This window comes from Eptesicus fuscus, chromosome 7 (assembly GCF_027574615.1).
Source record: "Eptesicus fuscus isolate TK198812 chromosome 7, DD_ASM_mEF_20220401, whole genome shotgun sequence".
Classification (NCBI taxonomy): domain Eukaryota; kingdom Metazoa; phylum Chordata; class Mammalia; order Chiroptera; family Vespertilionidae; genus Eptesicus; species Eptesicus fuscus.
In genome coordinates, this window is record NC_072479.1 from 96,811,712 (window position 1) to 96,839,075 (window position 27,364).

Below are 27,364 nucleotides of genomic sequence, written 5' to 3' on the forward strand. Positions count from 1 at the left end.
ATAAAGCAACCAGTGAGATAAGAGATGAACCAGAAGAGGAGGAGTCTGGATAGGTGGATGGATGACAGAATGAGCAAATGAACAGACAAACCAAGCAAGTTATGTAAGCCTTCTGAGGCTCAGTCTATAAAATAGGGTTCATGGTGAGGATTGATTATAGAGAATATCCTATCTAATAAAGAAGGAATATGCAAATTGACCATCACACCATCATAAAGATGGTGGCGCCCACAGCCAATAAGAAGGGAATATGCTAATTGACTACCATGCCCTCAAAGATGGAGGTGCCCACAGCCAATAAGGAGGGAATATGCTAATTGATTACCACGCCCTCAAAGATTGTGGTGCCCACAGCCACAAGATGGCGGTGCCCAGTCCCCTCAGCCCCCCTGGGGCAGCAGGTATGCAGCACAGCCAAGTCCAACCCCAGGCGGGTCTGGCCACTCCATGTGCCTGCCCCCGGAGATCCCCAGTCCCCTCAGCCCAGCCGCCCAGGGCCGGCCCAAGGTGCAGGCAAGCCTCATATGGCAGCTGCCCAGCCGCCTAGGGCTGCCCAAGGCTCAGGTACCAGGGCCAGCCGAGGCTTGTGCTGCCGGCAGTGGCAGCAGCAGACGTGTGATGCGGGCATTCCTTCCCCTGATCGCTGGGTTGCCTCTCGCCCCTGAGGGCTCCCAGACTGTGAGAGGGGGCAGGCCAGGCTGAGGGACCCCCCTCTCCAATACATGAATTTTCATGTACCGGGTCTCTAGTATATGTATCATCAATTTCAGCAACTAGCATATAAGAAGTAATAATTAGTAGCCTTTTGCTATAAAATAAAACAATTAAAAGCATAAGTACAGATTTTTTTTCTAGTGAACAGAAAATGCTGCAGGAATTAAAAGAAAGGAAAAATCTATATGAGTCAGGGTAATAAGGAAGCCTCATGGAAGAAAGAGAAACTTGACCCAGACTTTAAAATGGATTTTGATACAGGCAAGCAGAAGCGTCCCAGGTGCTGTGATGAATAAAGCTCAGAAATAGATTTGAGTATATCATGCTGGTACAGTGAAGAGATGTTTCTCTTCAAACAAAATTTCAGTACAGGCATGAACTTATTTGAGGCTTGTTATTATTGCTGCTTAGTTTTATTTTATTTGGAAACAAACCTATTTATTTTTTAAATGCTTTTTTCATGCTTACAAAACTGGGTTCAGTAGTCAGTACAAGACTGACCAGTTTCATGGTGTCATCCTTTCTTGCTCTAGTACCCACGATTGATGATGGTTTTTGAATTTGTGCCATCAGGTTTTACCACCGCTGCGGGATGTGACAAATCGACCTGAAGTTGGCTCAACTGTGAGAAATAAGCTGGTGCGCCTCATGACACATGTTGACCTTGGAGTCAAACAAATTGCTGCTGAATTCCTTTTCGTCCTTTGCAAGGAGAGAGGTAGGTTAAATTCTCTTTGCCCTCTACTTGGTTATTTTTCTGAGGGAGTTTGCAAAATTATTCTGATAATACTGGCCATATCATTCCACTCTTCAGAGGTTACCTCTCCATCTGTTCTATTAGAGGCCTAAGGAGATATTAAATGTAATAATTTTAAAACATTTTCTATATGCTTCTGAATTCATTGAGACGTGCAGATACACTTCCAAGCACACTCACATTTACACTCTGCCTTCTGTATCCTTAATCCAGACTTCTTAATCTTGATGAGCCAGGCATGACCTGGATCCATTATGAAAAAATCTGCTTAACTAATTTAGGTGCTGCAATTTTGATACCAGACAAAGGCCTGAATTAGTTTCTCTTTTTAATTTTCTTTGGAACTGAAATTATATACTTCTTCACTAACTTTTTAGTCAATAAATTGTTCTAGAATGTAAGCTACATAATAGACTAAATCAGTGATTTTCAACCAATGTGCCATGGCACACAAGAATTTTTAAAACATGCAATACCTGACTATTTAGTCAGGGGCACTGACTTCTTTTCCCTTAGATTGTCCATTAACCTTTTGCACTCAGATGTCGAGTGTGACTCGACATGGTTCGCATTAGAATAAAGGAATCGAGAAAAAAGCAAGCGAGTGCAAAGGGTTAAAATAATTACAACAGCCAGCACAACAATAGCCATCTGCTGTGAATGAATCTGTCATATCGTCAAAAAATAGATTTTTTGGTGTGCTATAGAATTTTAGTAATTATGTGTGCCATGAGATGAAAAAGGTTGAAAATTGCTGTAGTATATAGAAGTACAAAAGGGCATAAGGTACAACCTTTAGCCTTGAAACAGGGTAAGATAGAAGTAGAGAGAAATCCTGTATAATAAAAGCCTAATATGCTAAGTTTGCAACTGCTTGACTGTTCGACCAGTCACTATGACATGCACTGACCACCAGTGGGCAGAAGCTCCAACCGGTAAGTTAGCTTGCTGCTGGAGTCCGACCGATCGGGACTGGGCGAGACGGGCCAGACAGGACACACCCTGGAGCCCTTCCGCAGTCCCTCCCTGGCTGACCAACCTCCCATGGTCCCTCCCAGCCAGCCTCCCCAATCGGGACTGGGTGAGATGGGCTGGACACGCCCTGGATGAATCTGTGCACCAGGCCTCTAGTTTTAAAATAACTACACTACAATGTAATAATTACTATTTTATAAGTATATATAAAGTGATTGTCTTTTGAGATACATCTAAAAGGTGTTTCCTAAAATTGTATGGGTTGTTTGCTCTGCAAAAGGCAAGTTCTCCAAATAAGGTACTTTGACTATTATTCTGATATTCTTGTTTCTTCATCTCCTGGTTTATAAATGTACTAGTGAAAAAGTCCCATCTAAGCAGATTTTATTTTCCACTCTTTTATAGTACCTCAGTTTTTTGAGATAGATAATTTGGAGGTAGCAAACTTCACTCCTCTCAAAATCTTAAGTCAGTTGAATTCTTTTTTTTCTTTATTCTAGCTTTATCAAGGTATAATTAACAGATAAAATTATATATATTTGAAGTACACAGCACAATGATTTGATATACATGTTCATTGTGAAATGACTACTACAGTCAGTTTAATACACCTACTACCTCACATAGTTACCGTGTGTGTGTGTGTGTGTGTGTGTGTGTGTGTGTGTGTGGTGAGGACCTTAAAATTTACTCTCTTAGCACATTTCAAGTGTACAATAACTATTAATTATGGTCACCATACTGTACATTAGGTCCCCAGAACTTACTCATGCTATAACTAGAGGCTTATGCTCTTTGACCAGCATTTCCCTATTTCCCTTAACCTCTACCCAACCCCCTGGTAAGCACCATTGTACTCTGGCTCTATGTGTTGTTTGTTTATGTGCATGTTTTGTTTTTGTTTTTTAAATATATTTGCTCTTTATTTATTTTTTATTGAGTTTAGAGAGGGAGGTAGGTGGAGAGACAGACAGACATAGATCAGTTGCCTCCTGCATGTTCCCCCACCTGGACCGAACCCAAAACCTAGGTATGTGCCCTGGCTGGGAAGTGAACCCAAGACCTTGCAGTGCACGGGACAATGCTCCAACCAACTGAGCCACACTGGCCAGGGCTGTTGGTTTGTTTTTTAAGATTTCAGATATAAATGAGATCATACAGTATGTGGTTTATTCACTTCACATAAAGTTCTCTAGGTTTACTCATGTTATCACAAATAGCAGGATTTCCTCTGTTGTCAAGGCTAAATAATATTACATTTTATATACATACTAGAGGCCCAGTGCATGATTGAATCATGCACATGTAGGGTCCCCTACACGCTTTCGCTTTTCACGGTGGAGCTGGGTGCCTGTCCGCTGGTGCACCAGGCCTTTCAGAAGCCTCCGGCTCGGCGGAGGCTTCTGAAAGGCCTGGTGCCAGAGCAGACAGGCACCCAGCTCCCCCACTTTTGATGGTCCACGGCCGCTGAGGGGGGCTACCCTGCTGTTGAGAGGCGCAGGGGGCAGGACTCCTGCCCCCTGCGCCTCTCAACGGCCGCTGAGGGGGACTGCCGCGGACACCTGGCTACCCTGCCGTTGAGAGGCGCAGCTGGGTGTCCATGGCAGGCCCCCTCAGAGGCCGCGGATCTGGTTGTTGAGAGGCACAGGGGGCGGGAGACCCGCCCCCTGCACCTCTCAACAGCGGGGTAGCCCCACTCAGTGGCAGCGGATCCGTGCCTCTCAATGGCCGGATAGGCCACCCGAGTCCCGCCCCCCAGCCTCCCGCCGCCCAATCGTGGGCGTAGCGGAGTGATGGTAATTTACATATTACTCTATTATTAGATAGGACTAGGAGCCCAGCATGTGAAATTGTGTAGCCCTGGTCACCCACCCACCACCCTGCCTTGACACCCAAACCTCTCCACACAGAGCTCTAGCGCACCTGGTCCAGCCCCCGACCCATCTGGCCTTCTTTGGCCGCTTTAAGCTCCACCTGAGTCGCCTTGGGCTGGTCCCGCCTTCTCCGGGCGCCTCCCCGCTTCTGCCCCATCTCCAGAGCAACGGGGCGGCTCTGCCCCGTCATGGTACCAGAGGAGAGCATGGAAGCCTCTTGCTTGCTATGCTGTGCTCCTTCCCCTGGCAGGAGGGCAGTGGGGCGCTCTGAGTGCGAGTGGTGGGTGGTAAAAGACTGGTGAGGGAGGCGCTTCAAGCTCTCACCCCAGCCCTCCCTGACACGGGATGGTCCTGCCTTCTCCTGGCGCCTCCCCACTTCTGCCCCATCTCTGGAGCAATACCCCACGGTGCATGCAGGCAGCCTCCTGCTTATAGGAGCTAATATGCTAATGGTCCAGTCATTACGCATTACAGTGTCCCGACCATTAGCATATTAGCTCTTTATTAGTAAAGATATATATTTACCACATCTCCTTTATCCATTCAGCTATCGATAGACACTTAACTCATTTCCATATCTTGGTTGTCTATATATATATAAAACCCTAATATGCAAATAGACTGAATGGCAGAACAACCGGTTGCTATGACGTACACTGATCACCAGGGGGTGCGCACAGAACTTGGCGGGCATTGGCCGTGGTCGGATGGTGGAGTAGATTAGCAGGGGTGCCAGACCAAAGCGGGGCACCAGTCATTATCATCAGGGCAAGCCTCTGGTAGTTACTGAAAATTCTTTGGTTCCACGCACCATAGTCCTGCCTAGCCCTCACACATGCTATCAGCGTCAGGGCCCCAATCACTCAGTGCCATCAACAGGTGCGAGCAGGGGCTGCTGGCCCTGATCGCCCCTCAGGGCTTCTCCATCTCCCCTTGCTCCTAAGGGGCGATCAGGGCAGCAGCCCCTGCTCGCACCTGCTGATGGCGCCGGCCCCGCTTGCACCCGCTGCTGGTGCTGGCCCCAGTCGCTCCACACCATCAGCGGGTGTGAACAGGGCCAGCGCCATCAGCACATGGGTGAGGCTATGGCAGGAGCAGCGGCAGCAGGAGGGGCCAGGCGGGGGTGCAGAGGATGGGCCGAGACCTGTCCCTGTGCCCACTTCAGTCTCGCGACCCACAGTTCCTTTCAAGGTGCACGAATTCACACACTGGGCCACTAGTTGTATATAATGCTGCAACAAACATGGAAATGCACATATCTCTCAGGGATACTGATTTCATTCCTTTGGAAATATACCCAGTAGTATTGTTAGATCCTATAGTAGTTCTATTTTTAATTTTTTGAGAAACCTTTATACTGTCTTCCATAGTGGCTGCACCAGCTTACATTTACACCAACAGTGTACAAGGAATCCCTTTTCACCACATCCTTGCAACACTTATCATTTCTTGTCCTATCTAATAAAAGAGTAATATGCAAATTGACCGTGCCTCCGCTACACCCACAAGCCACGCCCACCAGCTAATCAGGAGTGAGTATGCAAATTAACCCAACCAAGATGGCTGCAGCCACGTAGCGAGCAGGAGGCTTGGGTTTCCCCGGCAATGGAGGAAGCCAAGCTTCCCGCACATCCTGGCCAGCCGTGGACTCCACTCAAGGCTACAAAGTTTCAATTATAGAAGATAAATAAATCCCAACAAAAATGGCTGTGGCCACAGAGTAAGCAGGAGGCTTCGGTTTCCCCGGCAATGGAGGAAGCCAAACTTCCTGGCCTGCCTGGCCTCCACTCAGGGCTACAAAGTTTCAATTATAGAAGATAAATAAATCCCAGATACCAGGGCCTCTGCTTGGGTCGCCGGGGGTGGCGTGGCCAGCCTGCAAACCACCACAGGCCCCTCACCAGGCCACCCCACACCCCAAGGCAACCCCCACCCTGATCCAGGACACCCTTCAGGGCAAACCAGCTGGCCCCCCGCCCATGCACCAGGCCTCTATCCTATCTAATAAAAGAGTAATATGCAAATTGACCGTCACTGCAACACAAAAGCTGGCTGCCCCTATGTGGTCAAAGATCCTGTCCCCATGTGGACACAAGATGGCCACCACAAGACGGCAAGCAGGGGAGGGACCAGGTCTTCAAGGGAGGGCAGTTGTGGACAATCAGGCCAGCAGGGGAGGGCAGTTGGGAGGGACCAGGCCTGCAAGGGAAGGCAGTTGGGGGCGATCAAGCCTGCAGGGGAGGGAAGTTAGGGGTGACCAGGCCTGCAGGGGAGAGCAGTTGGGGGGGTCCAGGGCTGCAGGGGAGGGCAGTTGGGGGGGACCAGGCCTGCAGGGGAGGGCAGTTAGGGGTGAGCAGGCCTGCAGGGGAGGGCAATTAGGGGCAATCGGGCTGTCAGGGGAACAGTCAGGCATCAATCAGGCTGGCAGGGGAGTGGTTAGGGTGTGATCAGGCTGGCAGGCAGAAGTAGTTAGGGGCAATCAGGCAGGCAGGCAGGCGAGCAGTTGGGAGTCAGTGGTCCTGGATTGTGAGAGGTATGTCTCAGATTGGAGAGGGTGCAGTCTGGGCTGAGGGACACACTCTCCACCCTCCGTGCACGGATTTCATGCATCAGTCCTCTATCTTTTTTATAAAAGCCATTCTAACAGGTGTGAGGTGATCTGTCATTGTGGTTTTGATATGTATTTCCCTGATAATTAGGGATGTTGTGCACCTTTTCATGTGCTGCTGTCTTCCTTGAGACAATGCTTATTCAGGTCCTTTGCCCACTTATAATTGAACTACAGTTAACCCGTGAACAACAAGAAGGTTTAGGGATGCCGATCCCACACACAGTTGAAAACTTTGACTCCCCAAAAACTTAACTACTAATAACTTACTGTTGACAGAAACATAAACAGTCAATTAACATATACTTTATAAAGTAAGCTAAAGGAAAAAAGGTAAAGTAATAAGGAAGAAAAAATATATTTATAGTGTTGTACATAATTATTGAAAAAAATCCACATACAAATGGACACACACACACAGTTCAAACCTATATTGTTCAATGGTCAACTGTATTTGTTTTTTTTCTATTGAGTTGTATCCATTGAATTCTTAAACTTCATTTCTGACTGATTGATCCAACCACTTCAGTTCCTATTAAGATGGTATATTACCAACATAATCTGATCAATATCATAACAATGACAATAGCAACTGTGTTGAGGTATCTTGTGCCGAATGTCCTATGCCATACTCCCATAATTCTCGTAAGGCCCCTCTAAGATAAATATTATTATTATTTCAATGTCATAAAGGAGGCATCCTTGCATTTGAGAGCCTTTCAATAACTTATTGAAGGTTACCTAGTTGCCTTCAACTGAAGCCCAAATTTGAGTATTATCATTCCATATTTTCTCGCATAATAATTATCTTCAACTATTGTCATAGACTAGTTATTTAACATCAGCTCTTTTAAACAATTCAGTTCTTTCAGACTTTGAAAAAATTAATATAGCATTTTGGAATTAAGTGACAGGTGTAGTGCCTTGCACATAATTTTCAAATACTGGCTGAATTGAATAAATTTTTCTGAAACCAGAAATTTGTTGTTTTTTAAAGTATAATTATACACACACACACTCACACACACACACACACACACGTATCTATTCATTAAAAAAGGTGTATCAAAATATACACCAAAATATCCATTGTTATCTCTCAGTAGTAGGATGACTGTTAACTTGCTTTTTAGTTCTCTGCTTTGTAATTTTTTTCCTAAAATGAGCATGCATTTCTTTTGTTACTTCTAAAAAAGTTATTAAATGAGGGAAAATAAAGTTTATTTCTTCTATAATTACATATCTAAGAACATAAATTACATATCTAAATATAGTCACCTTATTTCTGACTTAGTGACTGTCATAGCGAATAATAGTATATGCATTTATAAAGGGATTTTTTCATTGTTTTTCATTTGAAATGGTTCACTTCATTCCCCCTTGGACCCAACATTTGTGTTTCATAGTCCTAACTTTGGGACCCAAACCAATCCATATTAGGAAAATTGTATCTTTTTCATTTGACCTCTAACAATCCATATATTTTCCTCTGCTTTTCCTTCTAATTTGATTTTAAGTTTAGTAGATTTATTCTTCTGGAATAAAAATTTATTTAACAAATATTTTTTGAGCTAGACCTTGAGAATACAGAGGTATGTATACAAGATAAATAAGGTCTCTGCCCTCTTCATATTATTTACTTTCTTATCAAGGGTTATAACACAAATGCCTATAAGTGCCAGGCTGGTAATAAAAGTAAGTCAAATGGAGTGGACTCAAGATGATAAACGAAAACTGACACTTAGCTCATTGTTGGGGAGATAGTGCATTGGGACTGAGGACAAAGGGGTGAGCAGGGGGCAATTAGAAAGAGGACATTGCTGCTGTTTAGCTCCCACTGATTATTACCATGGAGGAAAATGTAGTCAGTATTATCGAACCTTATAGATTTTCCAAGAGAGGCCAGGACTCTGAATTTTACATAAAATCTCTCAGTTTTTTAAATTTGTCAACTAATTCCAATTTTAAAATCCTGGTGCAAAAAAAAAGTTTGTAGTCCACATTCAACTTATAAAAGTCATCAGATTTTGGAATTTGGGTTGTGTTTGGAGACAGACTATATCGAAATGAAATAAATGTTAAATAATTTATCACAGTGGCTGACCTCCCTCTTTAAGGATATTCAAAGCTGCTTGAAAGTGAAGGTACTGTGATCCAGGCTCAAAAGTCAGACCACTAAGTAGAGACTACAGGCAGCTGTCAAACTGCGTTATAAACACAGAGACTGGATTAAGAAAGAAAACTGAAATAGGATGAAATACAAAGGGCAACATTTTATGGAAGACTTGGCACGGAAAGAACAATCCAAGTATCTTCAATACCCATCTGTGCCAGCTAACCTGAATCTCCAGCTGAGAGTGGCCCGCCAGTTAACCTGTGCTCATGCTACGCACTTGTTTTGTGGAGCCCTGACAAAACTAAACTTTTATTACCTGCTCTGCAAATTATATGCTTTCTGAAGGGGCCTAAAGTTAGACCTAACATGGTTTAATAAGAGAAAATATTTTTTTAAAACTCCCTGCCTTGGTGAGGTTTTCCCCCTTTTAACATACTCATTACTTCCCAGTATGTGCTAGGCATTGTGGTAGGGGCTGAATTGCAGAGATAAATAAGGCTTGAAATCCCTCACCTTTACTAGTATAAACTTACTTTTGTCTCCTTCCTCTCTCAGAGGAATAGGTGTCTCTTTATCTCAGAGCCAAGCAGTCCTCCTTTCCTATTGGTCTTTTCTTTTCCTGTCTTCTCAGAAGGCTTGCTCCGTCCGTTCTTACCCTCTATTCTTTTGTTTGTTTTTAACTCTCCCTGTATTTTCCTCAACCTATATTCATCTTCACGTCTCAGCATCTTGAAAAATTCACCTGCTTTTCTTTTCAGTACCTTACTGCCCACTCAGGCTTCGCCTTGCTGCCAGTCAGGCTTCCCCTGCCATTCCTCCCCAGAGTCCATTGAAAATGCTCAGTCAGGTCACAAGTTAACTAACAAATTACACAGCAGGTATTTTTTGGTCTTTATCTTTGTTGCCTCTCTCATTAACAGTTGACACTATTGACCACTCTGTTTCTGTGCTACCACACACTCCTGGATTTCTGTCTCTTCTTTTCAGTCTCATTTGCTAACTCCTATCTTTGTCCACATTTTATTGCCACTGTTCTTTAGAGTTCTCTTCTGGCCCCTGAAGTGATCACTCCCTTGACTTCTGCTTCAGCCTATTTGCTGGGCATTCCCAAATCTAAGTATCACTTAATAAACTATTAAAGTAGTCATCTCTATCTGGTCAGATTTTCTTCTATTTGTCTTCCACATGGCTAACAGAGGGGTTGTTTTAAAAATACAAGTATAATTGTATCATTCCTCCTTGTAAAAGTTTTAATGATTCCTTGTCATCATGGTAAAATCCAAAATTTCCCTCCATGCCTACATTCGTAGTGTATTCTTAATTGTACGAAGTTCTTCATTCTTTCCTGATTATACTCACCATTTCTTGGCATATCTGCATGACTTGGCAGATGCTGTTCCTTTTGCATAGAATACCTTTCCCTGTCTTTGTTAGCATAGTGAACTTTGTTTATCCTTGAAGTGTGTTAAGCATTATCTCTGTAAAGACATTTCTGATCATTCAAGGCAGATTCAATCATTCTCTGCCTTGTATAATTTTTACTTTTCTCTGTTTTTAATACTTTCCACGTTTGCTATGTTGTAACTTTTTTATGTGTTGAACTTTCATTCTGGACATTAGTTTCTTTAGGTCAAAGATCATGTCTTTTTCATCTTTGGATCCCTAGTATTAACAATGTACCTTACAGATAGTAGGTGCCCCAGGGTTTAACGAAAGAACAAACATTTGTGCTCTCTATGAATTTACTGTGGTGGGCAAAAGTAGGTTTATAGTTGTGAATACACAAAACAGTTTATTCTTGTATTAAACTGTTATTTTCCATATGAACAACTGTAAACCTACTGTTGCACCCCCTGTACCTTGTCCTGTGGATTTCTACATTAAAAGGAATAATTTCAATGCACTATGGTAAGCACCAGAAGAGGGGAATGTGTCAGGTTCTGTGACCTGGAAGAGAGAATGGTTGGGTGGTGTGGAGAAAGTCAGAAAGTCTTTACAGAAGAGGACAGAGAAAGGGGCACTGCCTTGGTATACACAGAAAAGAAACTAGTTCAAGGTGCAGTGATTGACGATGTGTACAGTTAGAAGAGATGAGTTTGAAAAAGAAAGCAAAGGCCTGAAAACGAAGAACCTGTTTGGCCCTGTTGTAGAACTTGAGCTTCAGCCTTTAGGGGAGAAATTAGGAGTTTCATCCAGGAAGGCAGTACTGTCACACTTTTGCTTTACGAAGGTATAGCAGGTATTGTATGGAGGGATGTGAGACTAGTAATAGGGAGAGTAGTTAGAGGAAGCTAGTATAGGATCTTTTCTGTGTAACAGAGAAGGGGGAAGGGCCTCTGGGTAGAATGTGCCTCTGCCATTCTTTTTCCTTGATAAAAGGGCTAAACCTCATTTTCATTTTCATGGTAGAGTGTGATAAACCCCTGTTTGTGGAAGCAGTGATACCATGACTGCCAGTGCTGCTCTGACTTGGCAGCGTGCTGCTGTTTGCTTTCCTCTGTTCATAGTGCCCTCTAGCATCTTGATAACATAATGGTGAAATAGTTCTTGCAACTTTCTGACTGAGTGCTATTTGTTTCATTTTTGCAGCAGTTTCATCTAACTGTATGGGTGGTTACCATGAAAAGAACACATACTTGTGTGTTTCTTTTTCTTTTAAAGACCACCAGAATATCTTTGCCTTTATCAGCTCACCTTACCATCCAAGTTCAGTCCATTTTCCTGCTTTCCCAATATCAAATAGGATGTTATACAATGTATTTCAAAATAGACTAAAAAGTAGCTAGAAACACTCCATCAAATATAGTTGACCCTTCAGCAGGGTGGGGCTTAGGAGCGCCAACCATTGGTGCAGTTGAAAATCAGTGTATTACTTAAGCCCTTCACATATGCAAATTCCCGACCAAGGACTGAAAATATATAACATCAGTCAGAACTTCACAAGGAAAATGCTTCTTACTATGAGAATTATGTAGTCCATTTGCCTTCCCACCCCAACCCCCATTTTAAGTATTTTATGCTATTAACAAAAGTTCATTTTATTTTAAAACTTTTGGCTATAGCCTCATCTGCTTTGAAGACAAGGTGGGTCTTAAATTGTCTCTGTAACTGAAGCTGTCAGAGAGTTGGCATATGTTTGTTCCAGTGAATGAGCAGTAAGCATTATTTTCATGAAAGTGCTAGGAACTTTTTCTATTGCCTGGCTTCCAGGAAGACAATCTGCATAAGAAAGCAAGTTTTTTAGTGTTCTGTTTATTTCTTTTTAATCTATTTTAGACTTTGATAAACTCTGAATTCTTAAACTGCTTTCATCTTTAGCTATTGTAGGTAGTTACATTTTGTGTCTTTTTATTGTTATTGTTTTTGGGTATATTCATTTAAACTATTTATTCATATCTCAATTTAGACTTCCACAATTTCAGTGAATATTTCTTTTCTGGACCACTGAACATTGTTATTTGTTAAAAACAAGAATAATAATAAACCCTATCAAAAATGCATACAGCAAGAGTATACCATGTGGGTTCAGATCTATGATCCTTTGACCTCAGTGATGTGTCATTAAGGTCATGTCTGACTCCATGAATATTAAGAATACCTGTATATACTGGATATTCACTTTTCCTAATAACTCATTAAGAATTCTTTAATTTCTCTAAACCACTGCATCTTGCAGAGGTACTAAATGCAAGAGAGAGCAGATCAGGTGTATTCTGAGGGCTTTCAAGTTACACCACCATGACCTCTCATTAAATTGTAATATGATTTTATTGAGCACCCACTGAGAATTATTGCCAAAGAAACCATAGTTATCAATAGGTTTTAAGGTAGCAAATGGTTGAAACTTAGAGTGTAAACTGCATTTAATCTACTTATATTATTAATACATGTTTCTTTTTGCATAAATTTCACCAGTTTGCTATATTCTTTGAAAGTAAGACTTCCTTTTATTTTTACTGTCAAGGGAGGTACCCTGTAGTTCAAGTATTTGAAAATTTAATAACCAACTCTCTCCTGGTTGGTCTATTCATTCTATTCACACCATAATTTCATACTCTTACCACAGTTATCCTCTGTCCTTACCCACCTATTTCCCTATCCATTGCCCCTTTCTAGTTCCCAGAGTCATTTTAATAGCTCTCCTCTGAATCTTTTTTTAAAATATATTTTTATTGATTTCAGAGAGGGATGGAGAGGGACAGAGAGATAGAAACATCAATGATGAGAGAGAATCATTGATTGGTTGCCTCTTGCACATCCCCCTACTTGGGATCAAACCTGCAACCTGGGCATGTGCCCTTGACTAGAATCAAACCCGTGACCCTTCAGTCCACAGGCCAATGCTCTGTCCACTGAGCCAAACCAGCCAGGGCTCTTCTCTGAATCTTCTCCAGATTTATTTTATCTTTTTGAGGTAAGTGATCTGAATTATAGTGTATTTCAGATGTAGATTTTACTGAGGCCTTAGACATGGATAGGATAATGTTGTTTTGCTTCCTATAGTTGTCTTTAGTTGCCATTTTATTGAAAGCCTTAATTAAGTTTTGCCAGTTTTTATCTTTTGATTGAATATTTTAGTGTTCACCTTCAAATTGTCTGAAGAAAAGAAAGTGCTTCTATATAAAGCTGCTAGTGATTGCTCAGTATCTTCCTTAAAGGTGCTTAGAAATCATACACACAAAGTAAAACTCCTACAGTTCAAGGTTTCCTTGAAAAAGTGTTACATGTTTGCTTCTCTTCGAGATAATCACCTTACACTGGTGACAAGCAACGTACTACTTAGATGGATCTGTGCCAAATGCTTCGTTGGAGCTTGTTTGTTTGGGTTGACTAAGATTAAGTCAGAAGATGATCAGTGATCATTTTACCTATATGACTAGGAAAATACTTTGTGCCGACACTTTTTTAAGCACTTTGCATGTGTTGACCTGTGAGGTAGATATTATTCCAATTCTCCAGATTAGAAAATGTGGGTACAGAGCTGCAAAGTAATGCACCCAGGGTCAACCAGCTAGTACATGTTCATTATTGAAATCCAGCCAGTCTAACTCCCGAGCCTCCCTTCTCAGTGGATTCTGTGTGGTTTCATATATATGACTAGTGGCCCGGTGCACGAATTTGTGCACATTGAAAGGAAATTAATTAGGAGAAATATTTTAATATCGCTATTCGTCCTTTCTCTATAATAGAAGTGTCAACCAAACTCACGATTGACAATGACAGATTGAAACACACACCTGCGATTGGTGCCAGTGAGAGCTTTATATGTATTGCGCATGCGTGAGTCAACTTAGCCTTTTAAGTATATACTTGAGGCCCAGTGCATGAAATTCATGCACTCGGAGGGAGGTCCCTCAGCCTGGCCTGCGCCCTCATGCAATCTGGGAGCCCTCGGGGGATGTCCGACTGACGGCTTAGGAGCGGACCTAAGCCATCAGTCAGACATCCTTAGCGCTGCCGCGGAGGTGGGAGAAGCTCCTGCCACTGCCACTGCACTCGCCAGCTGTGAGCCTGGCTTCTGGCTGAGTGGAGCTCCCCCTGTTGGAGCACACTGACCACCAGGGGACAGCTCCGGCATTGAGCATCTGCCCTCTAGTGGTCAGTGCGTGTCATAGCGACCGGTCGTTCCGCTGTCAGGCCGAAATCAGCTCTCCAACATTCCCCGAGGGGTCCCAGATTGCGAGAGGGCACAGGCCAAGGAACCCCACCGATGCACGATCAGGGCCAGGGAGGGACATGGGAGGTTGGCCAGCCAGGGAAAGACCACAGGAGGGCTCCAGGGCATGTCCAGTCCGTCTTGCTCAGTCCCGATTGGCCAGATTCCAGCAGCAAGCTAACCTACTGGTTGGAGCATCTGACCCCTGGTGGTCGGTGCATGTCATAGCAATTGGCTGAATGTCTGCCCCCTGGTGGTCAGTGCACATCATAGCAAGTGGTTGAGCGGCCGTAGCATATCATTAGCATATTGCACTTTGATTGGTTGAATGGACGACCGGACACTTAGCATATTAGGCTTTTGTTATATAGAATAGGATAAGATAAACTTGCTTAATTAGACCTGCTTTCTGATCTAGCTAAACTTTTTCCAGCCCAGTGAAGCACCCCAACTTCTCTTTCAGGTAATTATCAGCAACACAGCAATAAATATCAACACAAAGCAGATTATTATTGTAGATCATGCAGGGAGAACAAAGGGTAAAATATTTAACTGCAGCAGTGTTTGACTATATTCTGCGCAGTGAGAAAACCTAAAGTCATTTTCAAGGTCCATCATTTCTTACTTCTTTCAGTCAGGTTAAGTTTCTAAGCATTCTAAATCTCCATTTTATGGCTAATGAAAAAAGAATAGGATTCCACTGAGTTTCTGTGAGTTTCCAATTAGATGAGGCACGGGAAAATGCTTCACAGACATTTGGTTAAAGTGTGAAATGTTTCCACCTGGCTATAAAGCAAGTCATGTTCCTGGGCTGAAGAAACTGCAGGGAAACTAGTTGTCACTAGGGAGAGGAAGCCAGGCGTTGCTATGTGACATCATTACCCAGCACCCACAGTGACCGTTTCCAGGCTGGACTGGCTTGTGGGCCGCATTTTGTGCCATGAAGGTCTTGCAAGCGTTGGCTGCAATTTGGTGGGGTGTCATTCCTGGGTGGTGACGGGGCCTGTGTCCCACTTGGAGGAAGCTGAGTGTTGGTTTATGGGCGCCAGGTCCGTGGTGCCAGCCAGTGCACATCATGGCAGCTCCTGTGTTGAGCATCTGCTCCCTGGTGGTCAGTGTGCGTCATACCAACCGGTCGGACGGTCAGATACTTAGCATATTAACCTTTTATGTATATAGATTGCTTTTTTAAAAAAGCAGTAACTTAGCCCATTCTATTTGCTAATATCCTTAAGTTTTCTTATTTTCTTTCCCTCCAGTTCCTACAAAGGGTGTAAGAAAAATTTTACATGATGTGTGATATTGGTAAAATGCCAGTAACTCATTTCTAATCATCATTTCTCTAAAACTGGATAAAGAAATAAGATTGATGAACAAAAACTTAAAACAGCACCCTTACCAGTGTCCTGGTGGTCAGAGAGGCCCCACTTCTGCAACAAAGTATATTCAAATCAGCTGTTTGAATTTCAGAACCCTGAAAAAAGATTGGTCCTCAGAGCACATAGGAGAGTATGTGCTCAGTGTAACCACTACCAACCACACTTTGAAAAATTCTCCATTTTAAGCTTTACCATCGTAGCCTTTATCTCCAACGTCCCTGTGTTGGTGAGTAGTCAGTGATGCTAGTGCACACCCAAGGATTCCTGTCTAAAAACCTGTTCTGTTTTTGCAGTGGATAGCCTGCTGAAATACACTGGCTATGGGAATGCTGCAGGACTGTTGGCGGCCAGGGGCCTCTTGACTGGAGGAAGAGGAGATAATTGGTACTCAGAGGACGAGGACACAGACACTGAAGAATACAAAAATGCAAAACCAAAGTATAGTATCAAGTTTCTTTTCACCTAATTCTGTGCCTTTGAGTGGGTTATTTGGCTTTCACTTCCTTTGTCTCTCATTTTCCAAGTGTTTTTTTTCTTTTGTGGATTTGGGAACTTTCCATTTAATAGTGTTTTCAGAGGCAGTGTCATTGCTCATGCCTTAGAGCAGCGGTCGCCAACCTTTCAGACCTCACGGACCACCAGTGGTCCACAGACCACCGGTTGGTGACTGCTGCCTTAGAGGGTATCTTCAGGTGATTGAGGAAGGATAATAATTGCAAGGAATGTTCTGCTCCATGATTATTTTCAACATGCTCATTACCCTGTCCCAAGAAATAAGAGAGATGGTGCTTTTATGTATCTACCATCATATATTTAAAAGTATTATTGCTTCCTTTTAGCTTCCTTTCCATAGGTTGAGATTTTAGAAGGTATAACCAAGACTGAGTATTTAAGTTGGTTATTTGATACTTCATTCTTTCTCAGAAAGCTAAATGTAGGTTCCATATATTCTGATCTTCCCTCTTGCATAAAAGCCTTTATGAGTCAATAAAGCAACAAGGCACATTACTAGCAAAGGTAAAGAACTTTGGCTCCACAGTAAATTTTACTCAAACATTGAGGGAATTACCTCTGAGCAGATGCATTAGTGCTCTGAATAGGCAAACAGAGACTCCTCAAGTCCTCCCTGAGTCAGTGCTTACAAATCAGACACTAATTCTGTCCCGAACAAACCACCTCTACTTCCTTGCCTTCCCTCGCCATCCTTTTCATCTTCCTCTCATTCCCCATCCCAGGTAGGTTCCTTAGTTTCCACTTACTAGGAGTTGTTTGAGCTCAGTTTCCTGGTTTTTATTACTGAATTTTAAAAGGGTAACTGCTTTTTGGCATCATTGATGTTGACATGCTATGTTTTCTACTGATAGTCTTCTAGAGTGTGATGTGGGTCATGTTGTATTTGGTCAAAGATAGAAAATCATTATCTGCAAAATTAGCCCCCCCCCCCTTTTTTAGTTCAGATTATATCCTGTTGACATGAAAGTAATGGATTGTAAGAAGGTAAAAGATTATGCCCTAATTAGGAATTTTATTGCCCATATTCTCAGCAAATTGGTCTGAGCAGGTAACATCACTTTTAGCAACCCAGTGCTATCAGCCTCAGCAGGGTCTTATAGAGTATATCCCCTCCCCCACAAAAAAAAGGCTTTGGGGGGAAATGCTAGCAGTAAGTTCTTAAGACTGCCACCATTTAGATGTTATAAATTGGGTATCTCTATCAAGTATTTGAAGACAAGATAGAGAAATCATACTTTAATCTTTCCCTAATTATATATATTTTAATTATAAAGTAGTCTTGCTCACTCTTGTTTTTTCCATTCCATAAATTATATTTCCATAACAGTTTAATGTTTTATATTTCTCCATTTGAAACATTAAAATATACCAGTGGAGAAGTCTCATATTAAAGGAAGATAGAAATTACATTAGGCATTCTTTCTGCCCCAGGGATGTGGACACCGTCAACTTAGACAACTCTTGGGTACTTGTGGATGGTCAGTATTGTTGCAACTCAATGTGTACTGTTGCTTTTGTTTGGTAGATGATTTCTGTAATGGTAATGGCCATGTATCTAGCAGGCACCAGAATGCTACTGTAACAAGAAAGAGCTCAGAGAAAATACAAGAACACTGGGTCTCTTCCTGTGGTATGGGAAATAGACATGCTAGATTTCAGAAGAACACTGTTTGTTTAAATCAAAGACCATGAGGTTTGATATTGTTATTGTCTTCGCTTTCTGTCATAGGAGATTCTGTACTAGTACTTGGGCCTTACATCCCTAATCTTTAGCCTTTGGACCTGGCCTACGTTGTTCATAGGAATGGTGTCTTATAGTCAGAATAGTCACCATTGTGAAATTTTGTGTTTCTTAAACATTACTCATTACAAGTATAGATATGGATTTCCCATCTGTTTTTGTTTTTTCTTATATCTTTCCTACTTTTAGGTGAAACAGGGTAGTGGGATGTTTAATTTGTTAAAATACTTATCTAGATGGTCTTTGTGGAAGTAGTGGTGAATAAAGTACTTTCCAAGTGAGATAGTCCTTTGTGCTCTAGGCAGTGATCCACAGAGCCTGAAGAACTTTTTCCCTAAAAGTTGTTATGAAAACTTTTATCAATCTAGTGGAACTTATAAAATCTGACAGGATTGCTTACTCCCCTACCCTCTGATTATCCTTCACCAGTCAGTGTTCCCGGGATCAGAGTCTAGGTTTCTTATGATACATTTATTCACAAGAGTTGCTAGTATTGGCAAAAGCAGAGAAATTACCCCTCATCCAGTTGGCCCTTATCCCATTGTAAAAAATTGTAAGTGGATTCTGATTAATGCACCAAGGTAACCTGTAATCCTTTAGTGGAATCTGAAACCAAGAATTGTATGAAGCTTACATTCAGGCTGTGGGAGACAGTTATTATCACAACAGTCCTTTTTGTGTCAAAATAAATGTATTTAATGGACTGGAAATGGCTTTCTGTAATTAGCACACTTAGACAGGATACACTCATTGAATCAAGTTACATGCCACACAGGTTTTTGATGTATGTTTAGCCATGTTTGTTAAAAGGCTTCATATAAACTTTGGTATTGTATCAAAGAGAAACCAAATCTCTAAATTCTAATTTTATACCTGTTTCTTTTATGCCTCTGAGCATGGAGGCTCCTAAATTGTCTATGTAATATAACTGACTGATATGGTGTATACATAATTGCAAACATCAATCAAAAGATGTGTATCTAATGACATTTGGCTCATTGTAGACCAGTGACTTTCAGGGTGGGTTAGGAGCCTAGGGGCCCACATAAGTGTCTTTAAAGAACTTCTGTACAGAGGGGCAGAAGGAGGGGAGGGGAAGGCCAGAGTGGGCAGAACTTTAAGATCCCTCCTTACACTCTTAATATCCCCACTAACTCAGATCACATTCAGAAGTTTAAAATCATTATACTAACCTACTTAGGTATTGCCTTCTTGACTATATTTCTCTCAGCCGTAGCTTTGTCAGCATCTGTATTGACAGTTTTTTAGCAAAAAGAATTTTATTCTTTTATTTGTCAAGGTTTATTATGCTACTTGAAGTCAGGGCTATACATGAAAGATCTTTGTTTTTAATATTTATTGAATTAAATGAGCCAGAAATCAGGACTTGAAGATTTTCCCTTTTGCCTAGTTTTGGCTGTGATGGTATATTTAGATAAGATAGGATTTAACTACCATTTCTAGGAAGTAGAATTTATTTACTGTAAGCCGTCATGAAATACAATCTAAATTCAGATCTCTAGAACAGCGGTCGCCAACCAGTAGTCCGTGGACCATTGGTGCTCCGTGAGGTCCTAAAGGTTGGCGACTGCTGCTCTAGAAGGTCAGAATTGAGAATAAAGTCATTGCCGCTTCTGCATTACACTGGGTTCTGTAAGTTTACCAGCTTTTGAGATATTTGCAACCCCACCAGTTTTCTACTTTCATAACTGAATTCTCTATTTTTTATTCTATTTTTGTGTTATAATTTGGGTAAATGGCCAACAAGAGGTCAGTTGTGTTAGATGACTACAGTGTTGCTCCACATTTCATTTCCTATAGGTTTACAACCATAGTTTCTATATCCTTTATAATAAAGGATATCAGTCTTTTTTTCTCTTTCTTTTTTTTTTTTTTAATTAAATTTCTTTATTGATTAAGGTGTCACATATTTGTCCTCATCCCCCCATTCCCATCCCACCCCTCTCCCCACGCATGCCCCAATCCCCTGTTGAACTTAACCGTTGGATAGGCTTATATGCATGCATACAGGTCCTTTGGTTGAACTCTCCCCCTCCCCCCACCCTCCCCCTACCCTCCCCTATCCTCCCTCTGAGGCCCGATAGTCCGATCGATGCCTCCTTGCTTCTGGTTCTGTTCTTGTTCCTCAGTCTATGTTGTTCATCATTTCCCCTAGATGAGCGAGATCATATGTCACTAGATATATACTAATAAGAACTGAATGTGAGACGAGCAATAATAGTTATGCTGACAGGCAAATGAATCAATCTGTAGCGAGCTTCCCCCTGGACCAACAGTTCTTTTGAGACCCAATTTCAATGTCCAGTAGTTCCTTATGTGTACATGTCAGCACTGACCCCTCAGCTCTGGATGGTGGACAAATGGTGGTAATGGAGGTCCGACTCCCTCTGGTTTGGTCTCGGCCGAACCCAGGGGCACGGCGTCACCCGGACTAAGGGGCACGTGGCCTCACCCATACCCAAGGGGCGCGTGGTCTCACCCGGGCCTGGGACCCAGCCTCACCCGGATGGATCCAGGGGCGCACGGCCTCACCCGGACCCAGGATCTGGCTTCACCCATACCCAGGGACGCTTGGCCTCTCCCAGACCCAGGGGCACGTGGCCTCACCCGGGCTTAGTTGCACAAGGCCTCACCTGGATCCAGGGACACATGGTCTCTCCCGGACCCAGGGACACTTGGCCTCTCCCAGACCCAGGGCCACTTGGGCTCACCCGGGCCTAGGTGAATAAAGGATATCAGTCTTAATCCAAAACACTCAACATAGGAAACACAAAGAAAGCACTATAATTTAAATAGACATTTTGGAGTGTTTTTTTAATTGCCTAGATGCAGTATGGTATCTCTATATATACATATATGTATTCAGTATGTTTATTTGTATGGTTGCTACATGATAGACACTTAGTAAATATTTGGTAAACAGTGAAAGAGTGACAACACACACCCTAGTTCTTTGCACTGCTAATGGACTGCAAAAACTTGGATTAAGATGTTTCATAATTTACCATCTTGTTTATTGTAGAGTCACTGTTCTATTTTTATGGTAATTCTCAAACTACTTGAGACATTTTCAGCCATTAACTATGTCTCTATCTGAATATATCTATAGGAAATTGCTCCAAATACATAATTGTTGCATGGCTTCCTTAGTTAATGAAGATTGCACAGGCCCCTCTTGGGTGATGATTTAACTGAATAGAGTAAGCTTACTACATCATCCAAGGCCTTTTGGCTTGCTTATTTCTTAGCAAGTGGCTTACTTATGCTTTTAATAATAGCTGTTATTTATTGAGTGTCTAATATGTGCAGGTACTGTTCTAAGAACTTTCCTGATATTATCTCATTTAACTTTCATAGTAACCCTTTGGGATAGAGTTCTCCCCAGTTTATAGAAGAGGACACTAAAGCTCAATGATGTCAAGTACTTGTGTAGAGCACATAGTTCATGATTTATCAGGTGGCCTGACTTCAGAGCTTATGGTGTTTGTTTTTTCTTTTGGGGGGGGGGGGGGGCGGGGGCGCGGGTGTGGTTGAGGTAGGCAAAGCAAGTTTTATTGTGCTCTTCACTTTGCCTTCTTATTTGAGGGGTAAAATATACATGCTATAAAATTCACCATTTTAGGAACCATATATAGGTGAAATCATATACAATATTTATCCTTTTTTGACTGGCTAATTTCACTTAGAATAATGTCTTTAAGATTCATCCATATTGTAGCATGTGTCAAAATTTCCATCCTTCTTAAGGCTGAATGACATTCCATTTGTATGTACCACATTTTATTTAACCATTCTTCTGTCAGTGAAGACTTAAATTGTGTCCACCTTTTGGCTATCCTATCTAATAAAGAGGGAATATGCTAATTGACCATCACGCCCTCACAAAGATGGCAGCGCCCACAGCCAATAAGGAGGGAAGATGCTAATTGACTGTCACGCCTTCAAAGATGGCGGCATCCACAGACACAAGATGGTGGTGCCAGTCCCTTCAGCCCCACCAGGGCTGCAGGCATGCGGCACATCCGGGCCCGCCACTAGGTGGGTCTGGCCGCGCCACGTGCCTGCCTCCGGAGTCCCCCAGTCCCCTCAGTCCCCCAGCCACCCAGGGCCAGCCCGAGGCGCAGGCAAGCCTTGGATGTCAGCTGCCCAGCCGCTCAGGGCCACCCGAGGCTCAGGTAACCAGGGCTGGCCGAGGCTTGCGATGCCAGTAGTGGCAGCAGCAGAGGTGTGATGGGGGTGTCGCCTTCCCCTGATCACCAGGTCTCCTCCCGCCCCTGAGGGCTCCTGGACTGTGAGAGGGGGTAGGCTGGGCTGAGGGACATCCCCCCTCCAGTGCATGAATTTTCATGCACCGGGCCTCTAGTTGTGAATAATGCTGCTGTGAAATGGGTGTACACATATCTGTTCAAGTCCCAGCTTTCACTTCATATATATATATAATTGATCAGCTGCCTCCTGCACGCCCCGCTACTGTGGATCGAGCCCACAACCTGGGCATGTGTCCTTGACCAGAATCGAACCCAGGACTCTTCAGTCTGAAGGCTGATGCTCTGTCCACTGAGCCAAACCTGCAAGGACCCAGCTTTCACTTCTTTTGGGTATATACCCAGAAGCAGAATTGCTGGATCAGTGTTTATGTAGTTCTATGTTTCAATTTTTGAGGAACCGCCATATCATTGACATATCTTACTGTCTCACCTTTTCCAAGTCTTTACTCAGATATCATCTTAGTGAAGCCCGTTCTGTACACTTAATAAAACCTACTGTCACACTTCCTTACATGGCTCTTGTTTTCATAGCACTTCTAACATTCCACACAGTTTACTTAAGACGTCGGTTTTCCCCATTGGAAGGTAAGCTCCAGGAGAGAAGAGACTTTTTTGTGTCTGTTTTTGCCCATTGAGATGTCACCAGAATAGTGCCTGGCACACAGTAGGCACTCAGTGGGTTTTGTTGAATAAATTCGTTGTTTAATTTGTTGAATAAATCTTTTGAGTCAGTCAGCCTCTCTCAGCATTGGGATGCCAAATGATTGAGGTGGCTGTCCTCATCAAGCCCAACTTGCAATTGGGGAGTGGGAGCCAGGGAATGGAATTCAAGAACATCGGGATATGGTAAAGTTCCACTCTGCTCTTTTGTTGTTTTGTGGGGACAAATATTCTGGGGAGTTTTTCCTGGGAAGACATTTGTAGCTTCATTGGCAGATAATGTCTCCTTTCCCACCCCACCTATCCTCTTTCTTTTTAGTCTGGGTTCACAAATGCCTTTTCCTAAAACCCTGGTTCTTTCCCAGAGATTGCAAATTGTAAGCTCATAGGTTAGATTTAGATCACAGGTAGGTTCTGCTTGACTTCCCCATGTTGCGTTGGTAATTTGGGTTTTGTGTTTTTATTTTTTTTTAACTTTACATAGTACTGCTTAAAATTATTATTTGCCAGAATGTAGAATTCAGATATTTCATGTGAAAATTTGGATTTTCAGCTCCTTTTTAAAAAGTGGAAGTTTCTAATAACATTCTTGCATGGCAATGGAGTTGGTGTGGTTCCCTTCATACCAGGGATAAGTTCCCTTTGACAGCAATTCCTTTCTGTTCATCTTACCTGCCTGGCTCTGTAGGGGTTGAGCTTTATAGCCCATTCTTCAGCCAGAATGCTTTGAGTAAAATTTAATCCACGCTTTTTAGAGACTGAAGTTAACTTTCATGTAGCTCAGGGAATTTTTAATGAGTCTTTTTTGCTAAGTGACCTAGTGCTATTGATGACCAAATGTAACAACAATTTTAAGAAAAAGCAAAAGACTTGAAATATATTTCAACTTTTATGCATATGTTTATTATTTGCTCATACTTTTTAGTATGTATTAATAATTTCATCTCCCGGCCCATATAGCTGTGGTCAGTTCATATAAGGGCCTAATATAATACAAAATTCTCAATGAAATACCACAGATAAGAGTTGAGATACTTCTTGTCATCTAACTAGAAGATAAACAATCATAGGATTAGAGTGCTGGAAGAGGAGGGAAAGAAGCAGAAAAAACGTGGGGAAAATCATGGTAAATATAAAATTACCCAATAAAATATCCACCACAATTAGTGTACTTAAAGTATCTTAAGACTCAGCGTATTGGAACAAAATAAAACGAACCCCAGAATTTCATATGGTTAAGATCCTGAAACTGAAAGCTAAGTCGCATACTCTACTGTTTGAGGTTATAAGGTGGCAAATGTTTACTCAACTGAAAATAACCTATTTTATGGAAACTGACATCATTGTTGTGGTGACTATTTGTTTTCTATTCTTCTCTGGGTAAGGAAACTGCATGCCACTAGTGTGAAGTGGGGAGCAAGAGAGGAGACAGTGTCCCAGTCTGCCTTCTGCCCCCAGCACCCTGCCATTTTTCCCTTAAGAGGGTGGCATAGCTCCTGTTGTTTTCTGTGGTATTGTTTACATTGTTCTGAGTACAGGGCCGGGGTGGGGTGTTTTTGTAAAGGAAAAAATGAAACCTGAATCCCTGGAGTGACTTTGGGGGGACTGGAATGTTTTACTCCATGGGTAAAGGATGGTAAGTTCCTACTCCATAAAAATGAATTTCTAGCTACTACTTTTATGTTCAGTGAGCAAAGGATTTTGTGACTTTAATACCTAATTTCAGAGCAAGCCATTAAATCATTTTAGCAGCAGAGAACTTGAGGTCAGCTTACGGAAAACAGACATCATTTCCATTAAGCCCTTGAAAGAACCAAGAAAAGAATCAAATGTGCTCTGACCCAGGAATGCATGTGACCTTTGTGTGCTGTGGTGTCCACCATACCACAGAGCTCACCAGTGTGTCCTCTGACACACCTCTCCCTGAGGCACACAATGGCTTGTATAATGTCATCATATTCTAAAACAGTCTGTGGGCCTGGTTTTTAAAATCACCTCTCCATAGACCTTTATGAGAGAAGCCTTCACTCAGGAGACAAGATGAGCAGATATAGTTAATATATCTACTACCTTCCCTTATACTTTGTTCTAAGAACTGATTTCCTTTGTTTGCTTGGGAAGTGGTATGTGCCTACAATAAGTACTTTTTACTTATCATTTATAAGACTAGTTGTTTTTCTGAGTTAGCAGGCGGCAGTAGAGAAACCAGTAAAAACATGTCTCGTTATATGCCTAAGCAAATAATAGATGGGTGATGGAATTACATTTTCATTGTGGCATCTGGATACTTCTTAAGAATTCTGTAGTTCTCAGAATCCTTGTCTGGGTCCTCTTTGTTCTCGATTTTTGGGAAAAGTGATGATCCCATTCAGTGTTTTTGTTAATGGCCACTTAACTAGAGGACTTTTTCTCTTCTTTTATGAGCACCTGAAAAAAAAAAAAAAGGAGAGGCAGTAATAGTGCATTACGAGTGTCTGAAGTAGGCACTCTAACCCAGTGGTTCCTAACTCATTGTGTATCAGAATTATCTGGAAAACTTAAAAACATCCTATATAATAAAGAGGTAATATGCAAATTGACCATCACCCCAACACACAAGATGGCTGCCCCCATGTTGTCAAAGATGGCCGCCACAAGATGGCCAGCAGGGGAGGGCAGTTGTGGGTGATCAGGCCTGCAAGGGAGGGCATTTGGGAAGGATCAGGCCTGCAAAGGAGGGCAGTTGGGGGCGATCAGGCCTGCAGGGGAGGGCAGTTGGGGGGGACCAGGCCTGCAGGAGAGGGCAATTGGGAGTGACCAGGCCTGCAGTAGAGGGCAGTTGGGGTGACCAGGCCTGCAGGGGAAGGCAGTTAGGAGCGACCAGGCCTGCAGGGGAGGACAATTAGGAGCGACCAGGCCGGCAGGGGAGGGCAGTTAGGGGCAATCGGGCTGGCAGGGGAGCAGTTGGGCGTCAATCAGGCTGGCAGGGGAGTGGTTAGGGGGTGATCAGGCTGGCAGGCAGGTGAGCGGTTGGGAGCCAGCAGCCCTGTATTGTGAGAGAGATGTCTGACTGCCCGTTAAGGCCTGATCCCTCAAGGGGTCCCAGATTGGAGAGGGTGCAGGCTCGGCTGAGGGACACACACACACACACACACCCTGTGCACGAATTTCTCTAGTATATACATGTACACACACACACACACACACACACACACACACACACACATTTAGTTCTCTTTAAAGTTTCCCAAGTGATTTTAATGTACAGCCAAGGCTAAAAATCACTGGCAAGCCTGTGGGTTTCAGACTGTTTACCCTGAGCATCAGAGTTCCTGAAGGTGTCTTAGGGAATACCTTAAGAGTGCAGACAAATAGAGGGGGCTCTTGGCCATCCCTATCTCTACTGCCTGAGCAGTTCCAACTTTTGTCTACTTTACATAGTGGCCCTCTACCTAGGGTTTCATTTGTTAAATACGAAGCAGGGGATGGTTTCCACTGCTTTGAAGGAAAAAAGATTTTTTAACCACAGCTCTAGACATCGGTCTTATGCAAGAATGGCAAAACAGATGTTTTAGATCCAGTTTTTGAGGATGGTGAGCACTGAATTATTTCATAAGAATCTGCAGGTCATGTAGCCTCTCAGGAATTCAGCAAAAGAAAAGGAAATCTGGTAATATATAATAGTACCTGTGGCCTAACCCTTACTCCAAATGAGAAAGCCCAGGTCAGTAAAGTTAACTTGCCCAAGTAGAAGCTCGCCACAGAGAACCTAACTGATCACAGTGTCTTTGTTTCGGCCCATGTGATTTTTTTCTGTTGAGACTCGCATTCTAACCTCTAGTTTACTCCAGTCCCAGCACTCCACATTGATTATACTCAACCAGTTCACTCACTGGTTTATCCTGAAGGCCGGTCCCTCAACGCATTTGTGTTTGGAGACCCTACAAAGCAATTTATTAGCAGTTTGCTGTTTGCAGGGATATTTCATTTGATCATTAAAAGCAAACCATCTGTACTTGGCTAGACAAAATGCTATAATTGCCTGTCCTTTTCTCCAGAAACATATTTAACTTACAGATATTTAGCAGCCATTGGAAGAATTA

General features: G+C 42.6%; 1 protein-coding gene across 3 annotated transcripts in view; it reads left to right on the plus strand.

Annotated features, from left to right (window-relative positions):
- The window catches only part of RIC8B (RIC8 guanine nucleotide exchange factor B), a 115,386-nt gene that overhangs the window by 70,144 nt on the left and 17,878 nt on the right, over positions 1-27,364 (plus strand). For all 3 annotated transcript variants that reach the window (XM_054719447.1, XM_054719449.1, XM_054719448.1), the window contains 2 exons: positions 1,288-1,432; positions 16,373-16,517. In XM_054719447.1, the coding sequence (XP_054575422.1) occupies positions 1,288-1,432; positions 16,373-16,517 (290 nt within the window). The remainder of the gene's footprint in view (positions 1-1,287; positions 1,433-16,372; positions 16,518-27,364) is intronic.